The 12845-nt window shown below is 36.0% G+C and overlaps 1 protein-coding gene across 8 annotated transcripts in view; it reads left to right on the forward strand.

Moving 5' to 3' along the window:
* The window catches only part of NTNG1 (netrin G1), a 175437-nt gene that overhangs the window by 117498 nt on the left and 45094 nt on the right, over positions 1-12845 (forward strand). For all 8 annotated transcript variants that reach the window (XM_061345978.1, XM_061345975.1, XM_061345969.1 and 5 more), the window contains exon 5: positions 4816-4842. In XM_061345978.1, coding sequence (XP_061201962.1) covers positions 4816-4842 — 27 coding nt within the window. The remainder of the gene's footprint in view (positions 1-4815; positions 4843-12845) is intronic.

The raw sequence follows: 12845 nt of genomic DNA on the forward strand, positions 1-12845 counted from the left end.
CAAATGACAAAATAACTTCTCCCCAACTTGGTATCCTGTGCAGTGGCCAACAAAACATTGCAAATACATATCTAAAAAACCAACATGCTACAAATAATGTGCCATTTGGGGTTTCTTTTTCCAACAGAACTTGAAAAATCTTTCTGCAGCATTCTACCTGCTTGTCTTACCTCTGCTGAGCTGGTTGTTTTGGCTGGGTATGGTAGCATCTGATGCTGGGAAATTAATTGCTGCCATCCATCACTGGTTTCAAACAACTCTATTTTTGCTGTATACAGTGAAGAGAAGCAATTAAAGAGGGTTCTAGACCTGAAGCAGCAGTATGGGAAGGCAAAATGTCTGTTCTAGGATACTCAAAGTTCAAAAAATGGTCTGGTTTGGGATTTTTGAAGTTTTTAATATGCAATATTCTGTCAATAAATTAGGATTACTTGAAAAAAATACTTTGATCTTGGTGGTAGTTTCCTCAACAAAGAGTATTCTATACTGGTTTGGAGTCATTAAAACAACATACAAAGTCATCCAAATTTTTAAAGGTGTTACCCAATAAACCAGTAACTAAATATTTTCTCTGTCCCATTAATTTGTGGCAATATTGCATGGGAAAGCAGAGGTGAAGGATAACAGGCTTCATCTAAGCAGGTCTTTCTCTAAAAATTGAAAACTTTTCAATCTTTACAGAGCAAGCAGCTGCTAAATTAACAGAAGCAGGAGTTCCAGGGCTGTTGCAATGAAATACAGGTGAAATTTCCTATGAGCTGTGTCTTCCACTGTGTCTGGTCCTTTGGCTGAATACAGGTTACGCAGTACATGAAAGTTTACTCCTATGATCATAACGATCACTCCCTTTAAGGGATTACAGGATAGTAGGTTCCTCCAGCTTCTCAGGGCTTTAAATGACTAGAGAATTCAAAACTTCGGGAATTGCTGCTGAGAATCTGATACTGCAATCATGCCTCAGTGGAGGAGTTGCAAAGGGAAAAAAGACTTACTGCAGGGAGTGCTGTCATGCTGCAGCACAGCTATTCTAGCAAAAAATCAGAGGTGACAGTAACAGCCCTGCTCTGACTCTTTGCCTTGGAAAGCTCTACATTTTGTTCCTGATTAAGAGTTAAAATGTGTGGTGTAGAGTGCAATTATAAGGATGTCTCTTTTGTCAGAAAAGATATCACACAGCTCTGATCAGCAATTAATATGAATCCAAACTTGCACTGCATAATTTATCATCATATCCTGCCATGTCTTCATAGGAAGAGATACCTAATTCCCAGTTTCTGTGCTGCATTCACCTCACCTGGATAATTCAACTGAGCTCTTGGTGACACTCCCTCCCTGAATGTGAGTGAGCTGCAAGCTGGGTGGGTGTACTGTTCTGATAGCAGCAGGAACCTGTCCACAGATCCCTGTCATACAATGGGTGCACATTCAGCTTGTGATGGAGAAGAGACGGAAAAGTCTGTGCGAAATATGGTACCCAAGACCAAGCTGACAGAATAATTCTTTCATCCCATGTGTAGTCTCTCCCCAGAAAGAGATGTAGCCTGGCTGCATTAAATGCACTTCTGATGGGAAACACACACAAGCACTGAGGATGGTGTTCAGAGGGACCACAGCTGCCCTGGAAGTGAGACTGGAAGTGGCAGTGTGGTCCTTCTCACAAAAAGCTAAATGCTTTTTCTTTATTTTATGGATTTAACACTGACACAAGCAATAGAAGAAATAAAAAACTCGCTTTCTTTGCTAGCATCTGATTTGCTTTTTTCTCCATTCTCAATAGTCAGCTACATGGCAGCTAATAGCTAAAAGCTAAAACAACCCCTTTCTGGTAAAAGGGGAAATGAGAAAATTACAAGGCAGATGCAGAAGATCATATGAAATGAAAACACCAGATTTTTTTTCTCTCAAGTAACGCATGTATATTTAGATGCACTTACAGTGAACATGTAATATACCAAACCACCACCCTCAGGTCAAGTAAAAAATAATAAATAGTATTAGAGACTTTCTTCTGCAATGTTGCCATTTTGGGGGCAGTAGCTACCCCTGAAATCTCTTTGCACACTTCACTTGCCATTTTCTTACTGTAAAACTATTACCATTAATAATCATCCCAGTGATTTCAACTGGAGGATAATTTAGACTGAACATTGCTTTGGTTTAACAACTGAATAGACATAAATGCAATCACTTGGGTTTATTTACTCTTTATGTCTAGAGGAATAGAGTTGTGCATCAAGGGAGGTAATGGGCCCGATTCTTCATCTCTCTCTATAACCTGCTCACATAATTTCACTGCTGCAAAATACTCAGAGATTTCAATACCAGCTTTACTGGAAACAATTCATATCACATATAATGTACCAGTTTCCATCCAAAATGCTGGCAGTGGTAGGTTGTTTCCCAGCAGCCTGTTGGGTGTCCCCAGTGGCAGTGCCACGGGAGGCTGTGTGGTCGGATCCCACGTGCCTCCACGCTAACAGAATCACATCTCCTGTGCCTCCTTACCTAAGGACTTGCACCAAATACAGCCCAGCTGAATTCAAGAGCTAGCCTCAATATGTAGCTCCAGATCTCACAAAAACACTTGTACTAAGAATAATTTTCCATCATATGTGCGGTTTTCACACAGTATTAATGGATCCTGCTTTGTAGCCCTACATAACCAGCTCTTTTCCAGACAAACTCCTAAGTGCCGTTCTCACTCCAGCAGAAAGGAAATAAAATAGTGTATCATCAAGGCCACTCATCATACACAGGGATACCTGGTATTACAGAAATCAAGCTGGTTACAGAATATCAGACCAAAACTCTGTGCAGAAATAGCAGAAGAGCTTTTTGTACAGAACCTGAAGACAACTTTGCAAGGTTAATAACAGGCATCTTGTTTTCATTATTTTCTGCCCAGGAACTATTTATCACTATGAATTCATTGAAAATTTTGAAATACAGTAAAATGAGGAGAGCAGACTTGCAGGAAAACCTCTCCCTTTGCTACAATCTGCTCAGGAGAGAAAGGGAAAGAATATTTGTATGTGTGTGTAGGAGAGGAGGCTTGTGGCGGGGGAGCATACCCAGAGGAAATACAAATAGCATTTCACAGTGGAAGCATGACTGCAAGAACACTTTTTCTAATGTTTGTGCTGGTTCCATCAGTGTATAAAGGAAAATGAATCCTGCTAATTTAAAACTTCTACAATGACTTGCAAAAATGTAAAGAAGCTGCTACTGAAACTTCAGGGAAAAATATTTGAAAATTGATAGCCTTTTTGACATTTAAGACAAAGGGATAGAATTCTCTTACATCATCCCAACTGAAAATAAAAAAACACTTTTAGAATTATAATAGCATTGTTCTAAGGATATCCTTATTTAGCTTTTAATACCCCATGATGCTAAATTTTTTTAAAATACAAGTTAATCTCAGCAGAAGTAGAAATAATTAAAATTGAAAGCAACATCTGAGCACAGGGTTCAGTTAACAGCAAGTGCTTTCTGCCGTGCAGTGCCCAGTGATCTGCCAAACCACAGGTTCCACAGAATACGAAACCAGAGAGCTGCAGTTCTGACGTGTGCCCCAGGACTGATACGGTGAAGCACAAAAGATCCATTAAAGATCCATTTATTGTAGTCATTCTGCAAATGCAATTACTTTGACATTGTCTTGGCCATACCACAAGTCACAAATGTTCCTACAACCTTGCTTACCGTGAATATCATTTATCCCCAAGACATTCCTTCACTCCAGTTTGCTTAATTGCAGAATGAGGTCCATGCCATCTCTGAGTAAGACAGAACTTCAGGATAGATGTTGAAAGAAGTACAGCAGATGTTTAATGGAGAAACAGACAGATTTCTGCAGTAAAATGCACACCATCAAAAGTCAATAAAACTTACAAAAGACAGACTGTATTTAACTGAGAGAATGCAAATACCCAGGTTTTAAATACTGATCTGCAATTTGTAACTGTAACCCAAGAGACTAGTAATAGTGCCATTTAATCTACAGAAAATGGATTTTCAGGAGAGATTTCAGTTCCATATTTTTGTGCTACACACCTTTCAGGGCAGTTCTGACAACAAGCTACATGCAACGTGAGATCCCATATTCCTAATCCAGCAGAGTAGTTTTACTTCTCAGCAGCCCCACCTTTTCTGGTAAATCTCACCTGTCTCTGGAATAGCTTCCTTGCATTAATTCAGCTTAGCAATTGAAATGAAGGGGAGAAAATAAATAAATACAAAGTTTTTAAAATCAGTGAGTGGCTTAGCCAATATGACCAACCTAATGTGTCAGATTGTTTTGTTCTATTACATCACTTTTCCATAGCTTAATTTAGATAACTGTCAGGTAAAAGTGGAAGAAACAGCTATATAGTTAATACAACAGAAGGTATCAACTGATTTAAGCAGCTGGCCAAAGCAGTTAGCAGTGCATCTATCCCTTGGTTAAATTCTTCTCCTAGATCTGTGTAACACATGCATGACTGATATTTTTATCTAGAGCATTAAACCTAATGGCTGGTTAGTTGAAATATAAAACTGTTCTGAACAAATTCATGAAGTTCAGGGAGCTGGTGTAGGTCCCAGAAATACCCATCTGTCAGGGCATTTTAGTGGTCTCTGCAGCCTCATACTGAAAAATCTAAAGACTGCATTTCTAAAGAGCTGGGTACACATTAGCAGTTAGTTGGGTTTAACTGTGTACTAACATTCTGAAAATGAGGAGAAAATTGGGTTTAGAATCTTAGATGCAATAGCTTAGCCAACTGCAGTAAATAGCTAACTATACTTTTTTTGTGTTTTCTTTCTCTACAGGTATACCCAGTATTTCCAGTATTGGTAGTAAGTAACAAAACCAGTCTTGTTTTGCATTGTCATTCAGCTTCTTGGATCTAATTTCCCAACATCCCTTTCTGTTGCAGATAATGTTTCTCTGAAAACGGGCTCTATGGTGCAGATGCTATGTATTGGCCTTCCTTTGTTGCATTGGCATGCAACTGTCATGGTCAGAGAGACCATCACTCCAGATCCAACATATCTGCCTTCAACCACAAATATTCTGATCAGTTCTGATCAGCAGGTGAAAACCAAGTGCTATAAAACTAAGAGTTATGCAGAAAATTAAAACAGCATTCCACAGAAAATATTTGTTGAGCAACTTCTCGGCGTGGGGGAGAAAAAAAAAAGTGTTTGCTAATAACAGAGAAGTACAAGACTCTTAATTTTCACCCATGTGTGTGTAAATTCAAAGAGAATATAGAAGAGTTTTCTTTTTTATGAAGTAGCTTACCAAATACAGTGTATCTGCTGGAATCTTTGCATTAATGCAAGCAGCCTTTAAACTGGGCTTTACTCCACAAAATAAAGAGAATTGCGTTCCTTCACCAAAATCTGCTCTATTATATGCAATTAAAGAACCAAAATATGATACTTAGGCTACAACAAAACCATAGCACCGTTACCTAAAGAACTATTATATCAGTGAAAGAGATGATTAAATAAATAAAATACTTGAAAGGACTAAGTGCACAGTAACTCAGCTGCGAGTCCCGGATGAGTTCCATAGCAGAGAAGTGCACACAGTCCTACCACGTTAGTTAATTACAAATAAAGCAGGAAGGTAGAAATGGATCCTCCTGCAGCTAACTGAAGGAATATTCCCTGCAGCCTCAGCTTTGCAGAGGCTTTAGGCACAACTGACATGATATGGGGATATCACAGTGATAAAAATATCACAGTAGTAAAATGCAATTTGCCACACCTGATACCAAACTGAAAAGCTTCTGTTAATTTGGATAAAATTATCTCACTTCTTATGATGCAGGGTCAGGTCTGTAAATTTATAAATCAGCTCGGTTTACTTGAGCTCATCAATGGTGATGATTTGTTAAGCTCTAGACAGCAAGTTCAATGGCACCAAAACTAGCCTCCTTACAAATGAGAGCAGTGTTAACAGCTGAATGCCATGGCATCTGTTTTGCAGCTTTAAATAGTGAAACAGCATCAATGACAATAATGTGCAAATGAAAGCCTTCCATCTTAATAATGTAATTTTCCTGCTGTAGTGTTGTCTTTGGTATTTGCATGACTACAAATGCATTGTGATATGCTATTTTCAAAACCTTGTGTTTATAAATTATTATTATTATTAATGACAATAATAAAAGAAACTAAATGAAAGAGAAGTCACTGTTCTCAGGAATATTCCTGCCATTAATAACAGAAATTGGATGAATGGGAAAATAGCTCTTTGGAGTTTTATTGTGCTATAGTTTCTTAGTACTGCGTTGCATGAATTATATGGTTGTTTTCACTTCACACTCCATACAGCCTTTGTCACCACATCTACCATTTCTGAGCATCAGCAGATGTTGGCCTTTGAAAACTTAATAGGGAAACTCAAATACATTTTAAAAAACGGTGACCTGAAAGGATGCATTGTTGACCTCTTCATATTTTACACTGGGGTGATTAGTACAGTTTGTCTATTACAAACGGAGAAAAAATCTATTTAACATTCCATAGGAAATATATGCTTTCTTTTTAATCTACTGTAAATGTCTTGGAATAATATGTGGTAGAATTCAACAGTTTTCTTTGCCTACCTGAAAAGGATGAAGCATGAGCATCTCTTCCTGATAAGCACAAGTAAATACTGATATTCTGCTTGGTATTCTCATGGTTTTTTTTCTAAAATAGCTCAGGGGGAAAATAGCTCTATTTGCTCAATGTTCTGAACATCTTTCCTATAAGACAGAAATAGCAAAATGAATGTAAAGCAAGGATAGAACCCATAAATTTATACTGGTCTCTAAGAGAATTTAACAGAAGTACAATTAACAGATAAAAACAAACAAGATTAATTACTTGTGGCTGCTTTAATGGATCTGCATGATTTCTTCTTTTGTCTATGCTAATACAATGTTTGTGTTCGTATCAGTAGAATTTTTCCCCATATGGGGACAGGGAGCTACTCTCAGGAAATACAGTTTGGGTTTTATTTTGCCTGGCAGCAAACACTAATGGGAGGAGGGGGTATTGGCTTTTGTGTGCTCCAAGCTCTTCCTAGTATATAATGAGGATGGGGTTGGGGCATGGGATTATGAAGGCAACACTGCCAGCATATGAAGATTCCTCTGCAAGTGATGTTTATTCAACACTTTTAAAATTACAATGAAATCAAGAAAGAAAAATAAAATGGATTTACCTGTGCGCACATATATATGTATCATTCTCCATTCCTTTTCGAGATTCCTGTCTCAAAGGATCTTGTATTAAAGCAGCTCTTCATTAAAATTTGAACAAAGTAACAGTGGTCATTAAGTAAACATCCTTTCTGATCATCTAGTAGAAAAAAGAAAAAAAATAATCAGAGCTTTCCCATTAAGGTCATTTGTACCTGCCGTTGTCTATCAGTTGAAAAGTAGATTCTCTGATGATTTCCAGCATTCTTGATCCCAGTGCTGGCCCTTTCAACATTTTTCAGCCATGTCTGGAAAAATACTGGTGAAAGTGTTAACAATTAATGAGTCCCAAAACCATGTCATAATTTTAATCAGTTCTTACATACAGTATGTAAGTGTCCTGAAAACCACATTATTTTACTTGCTAAAATAATGATTGTATGATTTTACATAGACCGATGCATTAAAATGTCCATTATTGTGACCAAATGCCAAAGTTACTAATCTGTACATGTATGCCTTCAAAAAGTTGCCTCTTCTAAACTACAACTTCTGTCTTTTTCCCTGTAAAGCCTAACTCCACTAATTATGCTAAACAGTTTGTTATAAAGGGTATAATTAGATACAGGATAGGATAGACATGATGTGCAAATAACTCTGTGTGGGTGATTATCACCTTAATGCCTGCTGGTGGCAGATGAGTCAGAGTTTAGAGACAGACCCTGCACCCAAGTGCAAGATGCAGTCATGATCATTAAATGGTATATTCTGCTTTGTCCTGCATGGTTTTGTTCTTCTTTATAGCCAATTTCAAGTTAAGAGAACCTTTTTTTATGATAATAAATGCAAGACACAAGAGTTAAAAAAAAAAAATACTGCATGTGCACTCCTTTATTGTTTTCTTAACCTTGAGAGAGCTAGTAGGTATTTTTCTGGAATTAAAATAATGTCAGGATGAGTGTAGCTTTATTTGTTTTATGTACTTGTTGTGAAATTTTAATGTGGTAAATATATATCTTAAAAGATTGTGAGAGCAAATGCAAGTGGTTTTTTTTTTTTTTCCCCTCTTTTTTGGACCTAATTTTGCCCCCTTGCAGTAACTGAGAAGTTGTCTCATTAAATTTACAGCCATGGGATAAAAGCCATTACAGTGCCAAGCTCTGGACTACAGTTTATACGCAACACTCACATATGCCAGCAGGATATAAACATGCATAACTAGGCTGTATGCTATTTTTTTATTATTATCTGAGGTCAGGTTTTACAAAGAGAGCTGTGCTGTTGAGAGACCATTAGGATATTTAACTCATTAAAACATTTAAATATTGTCTTCAGACAATATATATTTTTTTGGACATAATAGCAAAATGTTTTCATTTTAATTCCATTTTTTCCAGATTTGATTTTTTAATAATTAATACTGTTAATCAGGCTTGTAATCTATGGTGATCACCTTATCTAAGTCATTGATTATAATACCAACCAGTAACAGTATTTATTTCTCCTCTTTTATTTAAATAGTTTGAAGCACTAGGAATTTTTCACTTTAACAATTAGATTTTCCATTATATTACAACATTATTGGGCTAGAAGAAACTACTGGTAGCCTATGTGATATAATGCACACATTTGAAAGCTAGATCTGAAAGAAATTCATCACTCCAAATAAAAGACTTTATGAGTAGTTTATTTACCAGGTAGGAGTCACAACAAAGCCAGTTTTCTTCTGTATAACTAGAATTTCATCCTTAAAGTTCAGCAAGCAGAGTGCCTGTGCTGACTCTCAGCTACGAACAAAAAATGTTTCTTTGCCGAGTGATTTCTAGTGCAGGGTCAAAAACTACCGGCACTGTTCCAGGGAGCACTGACAGGTTCTTGGGGTGGCATATGGGGGAGCCTTTGTTTCACTTTTTGTTTTGCCAGATCCACCAATTTGAACAGATAAGAAGAGCCGTTCCCACCAGTCTAGTAGACTCAGTCACTGGAAGTTGAGTATTGTTTCTCATTCTTCATCCTAGTTTACCTTCACCATCTTGGTTTAGTTAAAAACAGTATATCGATCAAATAGTCTTTTCAACACTTTTATGATTTGCTGTAATATATGTGAAATTACTTAGTTAACAGTTACCTTTGTTTTAACCAGTAATAAACAATCAAGTGACAGCACACTACAGAAAATGAGATATCAACATTTCCATATATACCATGGTACCTGTGCAGAACACATTGCACTTGCAATATGCAAGTTTAGCTGCAGTTACTCAAGGAAGTTTATAGAGAGCAGATATGATCCACAAAGATACTAAAAAATCTAATTATCAGTGTTGGAGAGAAACAGCTGGAAAAAAACCCACTGCTTTGTTTTTCCCTCTCCTGTTTTTCTTTCTGTCCCTCAAACATGCACTCAGTTTATTTCATAGAGTATAAGGGAAGAATGAGGTTCCCAAATCAGCATCGATTCTTTAAAAAGGCTCTTGATTTACTGTTCTTCATCAGTTGAGAATTACTGTACAGTAATCCTAGTCAAGCAGCCAATTTCAGCATATTTGTAGGAAAAAACAACCAAAGTAGAAAGAAATAACCCTTGCAAACTATCAACAGAATAATTTACTTTTTTTGTCCTGAGAAAGTACCTAAATACTTCCTTCCAAAAATATTAAATTTACTGTGCACTTATGCAAACATCTTAGTGAAAATACTTGAAATTGAAGAATACTTTCTCATACCCCATTAGTTTGAGAATTAGCCAACACATTTGTCAAAATTCGTGGTTTGTTTTTTTTTTTTCTGATATCTAAAAGTCTCCAGAGCTGGATCATTTTATTTTTTTATTTTTTTTTTTTAAGCCTCTAAAAAGATCACTTTCTTTTCCTCTAAGGCAAGTGGACACGTAAAGGACTAATTGCATTTAAATTCTTCCAACAGTTATAAAAGCTGTTATGGCTGAGGAGCTGCCATAAAACAACCACATCTTCACATTTATGCAGAATTCTCCTTTCTTCAAAGGAACAGGTATGAAACTTCCTACATTGCTCCAAAAAAGATTGCCTAACCTTGGCCAAATATTTATATTTTTTTTTTGTAACTTAAAAAAAAATAAAGGGACGATTTAAAAAAAAAAAAAAACTTTTCAGCATTTCTTTTCTTTTGATGAGTTAGATTTTGCAGTGTTATGAAAGTGCTGAAAGGCAAATTTTCTGTGAGATAGGTTATCATGATTTCCATTGAAACGGACCTAAAAATATAGAAATGCTGTAATAATAATAGTGTAATGTTTGCAAGAAGTGATGGAGTATGATCCAATGAAAACACACCCAATTATTCCAGCAGTTACTAAATCTGACATTGATTTCAGACAGCGTTATTTTTAATTCTTCCTAATTATTTTTGTCTAATATTACACCGAAAAGCACTGTCATAATTCCATTGTGCTTAGCAGACATCCGTATTTTAGAATAGATATTTACTCTCAACTACTTTTGGTTTACAACGGGCAGTGGAAACTCCAGTTTTCTATTACTAGAATCATGGATTTCTACTGTAATCATTAAGCTTACATTGACCATTTTTGTGATTTTTTTGTGTTTTAAACAGAAGGTGAAGGAAGGTTAAAAAACATCTTCATCAGAGTCTCTCATTTAGGGTTCCTTATTGTTATTATAAATTAAATAAGTAATGATAGTTGCCAACACAAGCCCTCCCTGTCTGCCCTTCAAGGGAGCATTATTTAAGACTTACTGATTCATTATTAGCCATTTTCAGCAAATGCACAGTTCGTGGACTGGGTCAGAAGAAACAGTTTAGGAGATGAAAATACACTAATCTGCCATAGAGCACAGATGCCCAGGCAGCAATGTATTCTTCATGTGCTCCATCACCTGCGTTCTTCATCCCTGAGGAAGGATAGCCCCTCTCAGTGGAAATACATTTTAATTTTACTGCCAGTTCAGTAGTTGGTTGGAGTGAGAAACCAACAAAGTGCTGATTAATTTCTGCCAACATCATGACAGGTTTTTTTCATGTGCAGCTGTCTTGTTGGAACCAGGCTGAAACTACTCATTCATTTGCATTATCTCCCCTGTTTGAAACCATGGTGTAGCCCATGGTGCAGACTGCAGTTTCAATGAATATTTGAGACAGAATTCCTTTGTTCAATATCAGAAGTAATTCTGACACTGTATATCCAAAAAAAGGACTGGGAGGAGAGAAAAAAAAATTAAAATTGTCATGCATTTAATAACTATAATGCAATCAGTTTCTCCATACTTCATCAAAGTAAAATTATTTTTTTTTTCCCAGTAGGTACTTTCTGCATATTATTGGCTTTGGAACAATAGTAACTAAAAATGCATGCATTTCCAATGCAAATGTAAAATGTCATATCTGATTTTCTGCTCAGTCATATACCTCACACACCTCTACACTTAAAAGCTGTCTACAGTATCTTCATTTTTAAATAACACTAGAACATAATTTTAGAAACTCTTTTCCACATTTCTGTAGCCTTGTTTGCCCAGAATATATTACAGTAGATCTTAGCATATCTTAGAGAACACCTACACCAAAATTCATTAATTATTCAGGTAAATAATTACTTTAGTTACAGAATACAGTGTCCAGACATAGAACTGTTCTGGAAAAGCTTTAAAGTCTTTATCTAGTGTCTATATACACAAAACCCTTAGAGGTAATCATTGAGGACTAGAAATATTTTCACAAGTTGCTATAAAAGAATAACTAGCTGGTAAATGAATCTTCCCAGTTCAAAGGATGACTCATCTGCTCCAATATACTTGTGGGAATGGCAGGCAATATTCTTTGACTTGGACGTCTTACATACCTTTTAAGATAAAGAATTTAAATTAATCTCCATTAAAAACAAACAAAAATCAAACAAACAAACAAAAAATCCCAAAATTTTCAAAGATAAGAAGGAAGGTCTTTCTCATGAAACCTCCTGTAGTCTTGGTTGTAACGGTGATAATACATTCCATGAATTAAGTAGATAAAAAATTAACTCTTTACCAAAGATTAAAAAAAAGGCCCACAATAGATGCAATAAATCTCTGGGAGCATTAACCACATTACCAAGCAGCCCAGAAACACTGAAGACAGCAGCTGGTCTCAGCTGGATATGACCCTGAACAACCTCATCTAACTTCAAAGTTGATCCTGCTATGCACAAAGGGAGGAGAAAAATGACCACCACAAGTCCCATTAAAATGGTTATCACTAATAGCTAGCAAAATCACTAGTAATAATACTCAATTGGTAATCTTTAGGCACTATAAAAATGCTTTTTATTGTTTTGGGTGCCCATTAAAAACTCAGCTCAATATAATCAAATTTAACATGTTAGGGAATTTTTAATGATTTTGCAGTAAGTCACAACCTCAATTTTAGGTAAGTTTGTTAAAATAAGCACCAATCTGTAGCATTTATAGGATTACTAAGAAATATGCAACTCTGATTTTTCTGTCATACAAGGAATTACTTTATTTGGACAAGAGATTATTAGGGGAAATCATCAGAATAAGATAATATATTAAATATTACTGATTATATTATTATATATATTAATATTATATTAATATATGAAACAGAGTATGTAAAAAATCCAATTTCATATATAGGACCTACAGTTTATTAAATGACAGAATA

Source organism: Neopsephotus bourkii, unplaced genomic scaffold (assembly GCF_033783945.1).
Source record: "Neopsephotus bourkii isolate Nb327-2 ecotype Australia unplaced genomic scaffold, CSIRO-AGI_Nbou_v1 NB_250, whole genome shotgun sequence".
Classification (NCBI taxonomy): Eukaryota; Metazoa; Chordata; class Aves; order Psittaciformes; family Psittacidae; genus Neopsephotus; species Neopsephotus bourkii.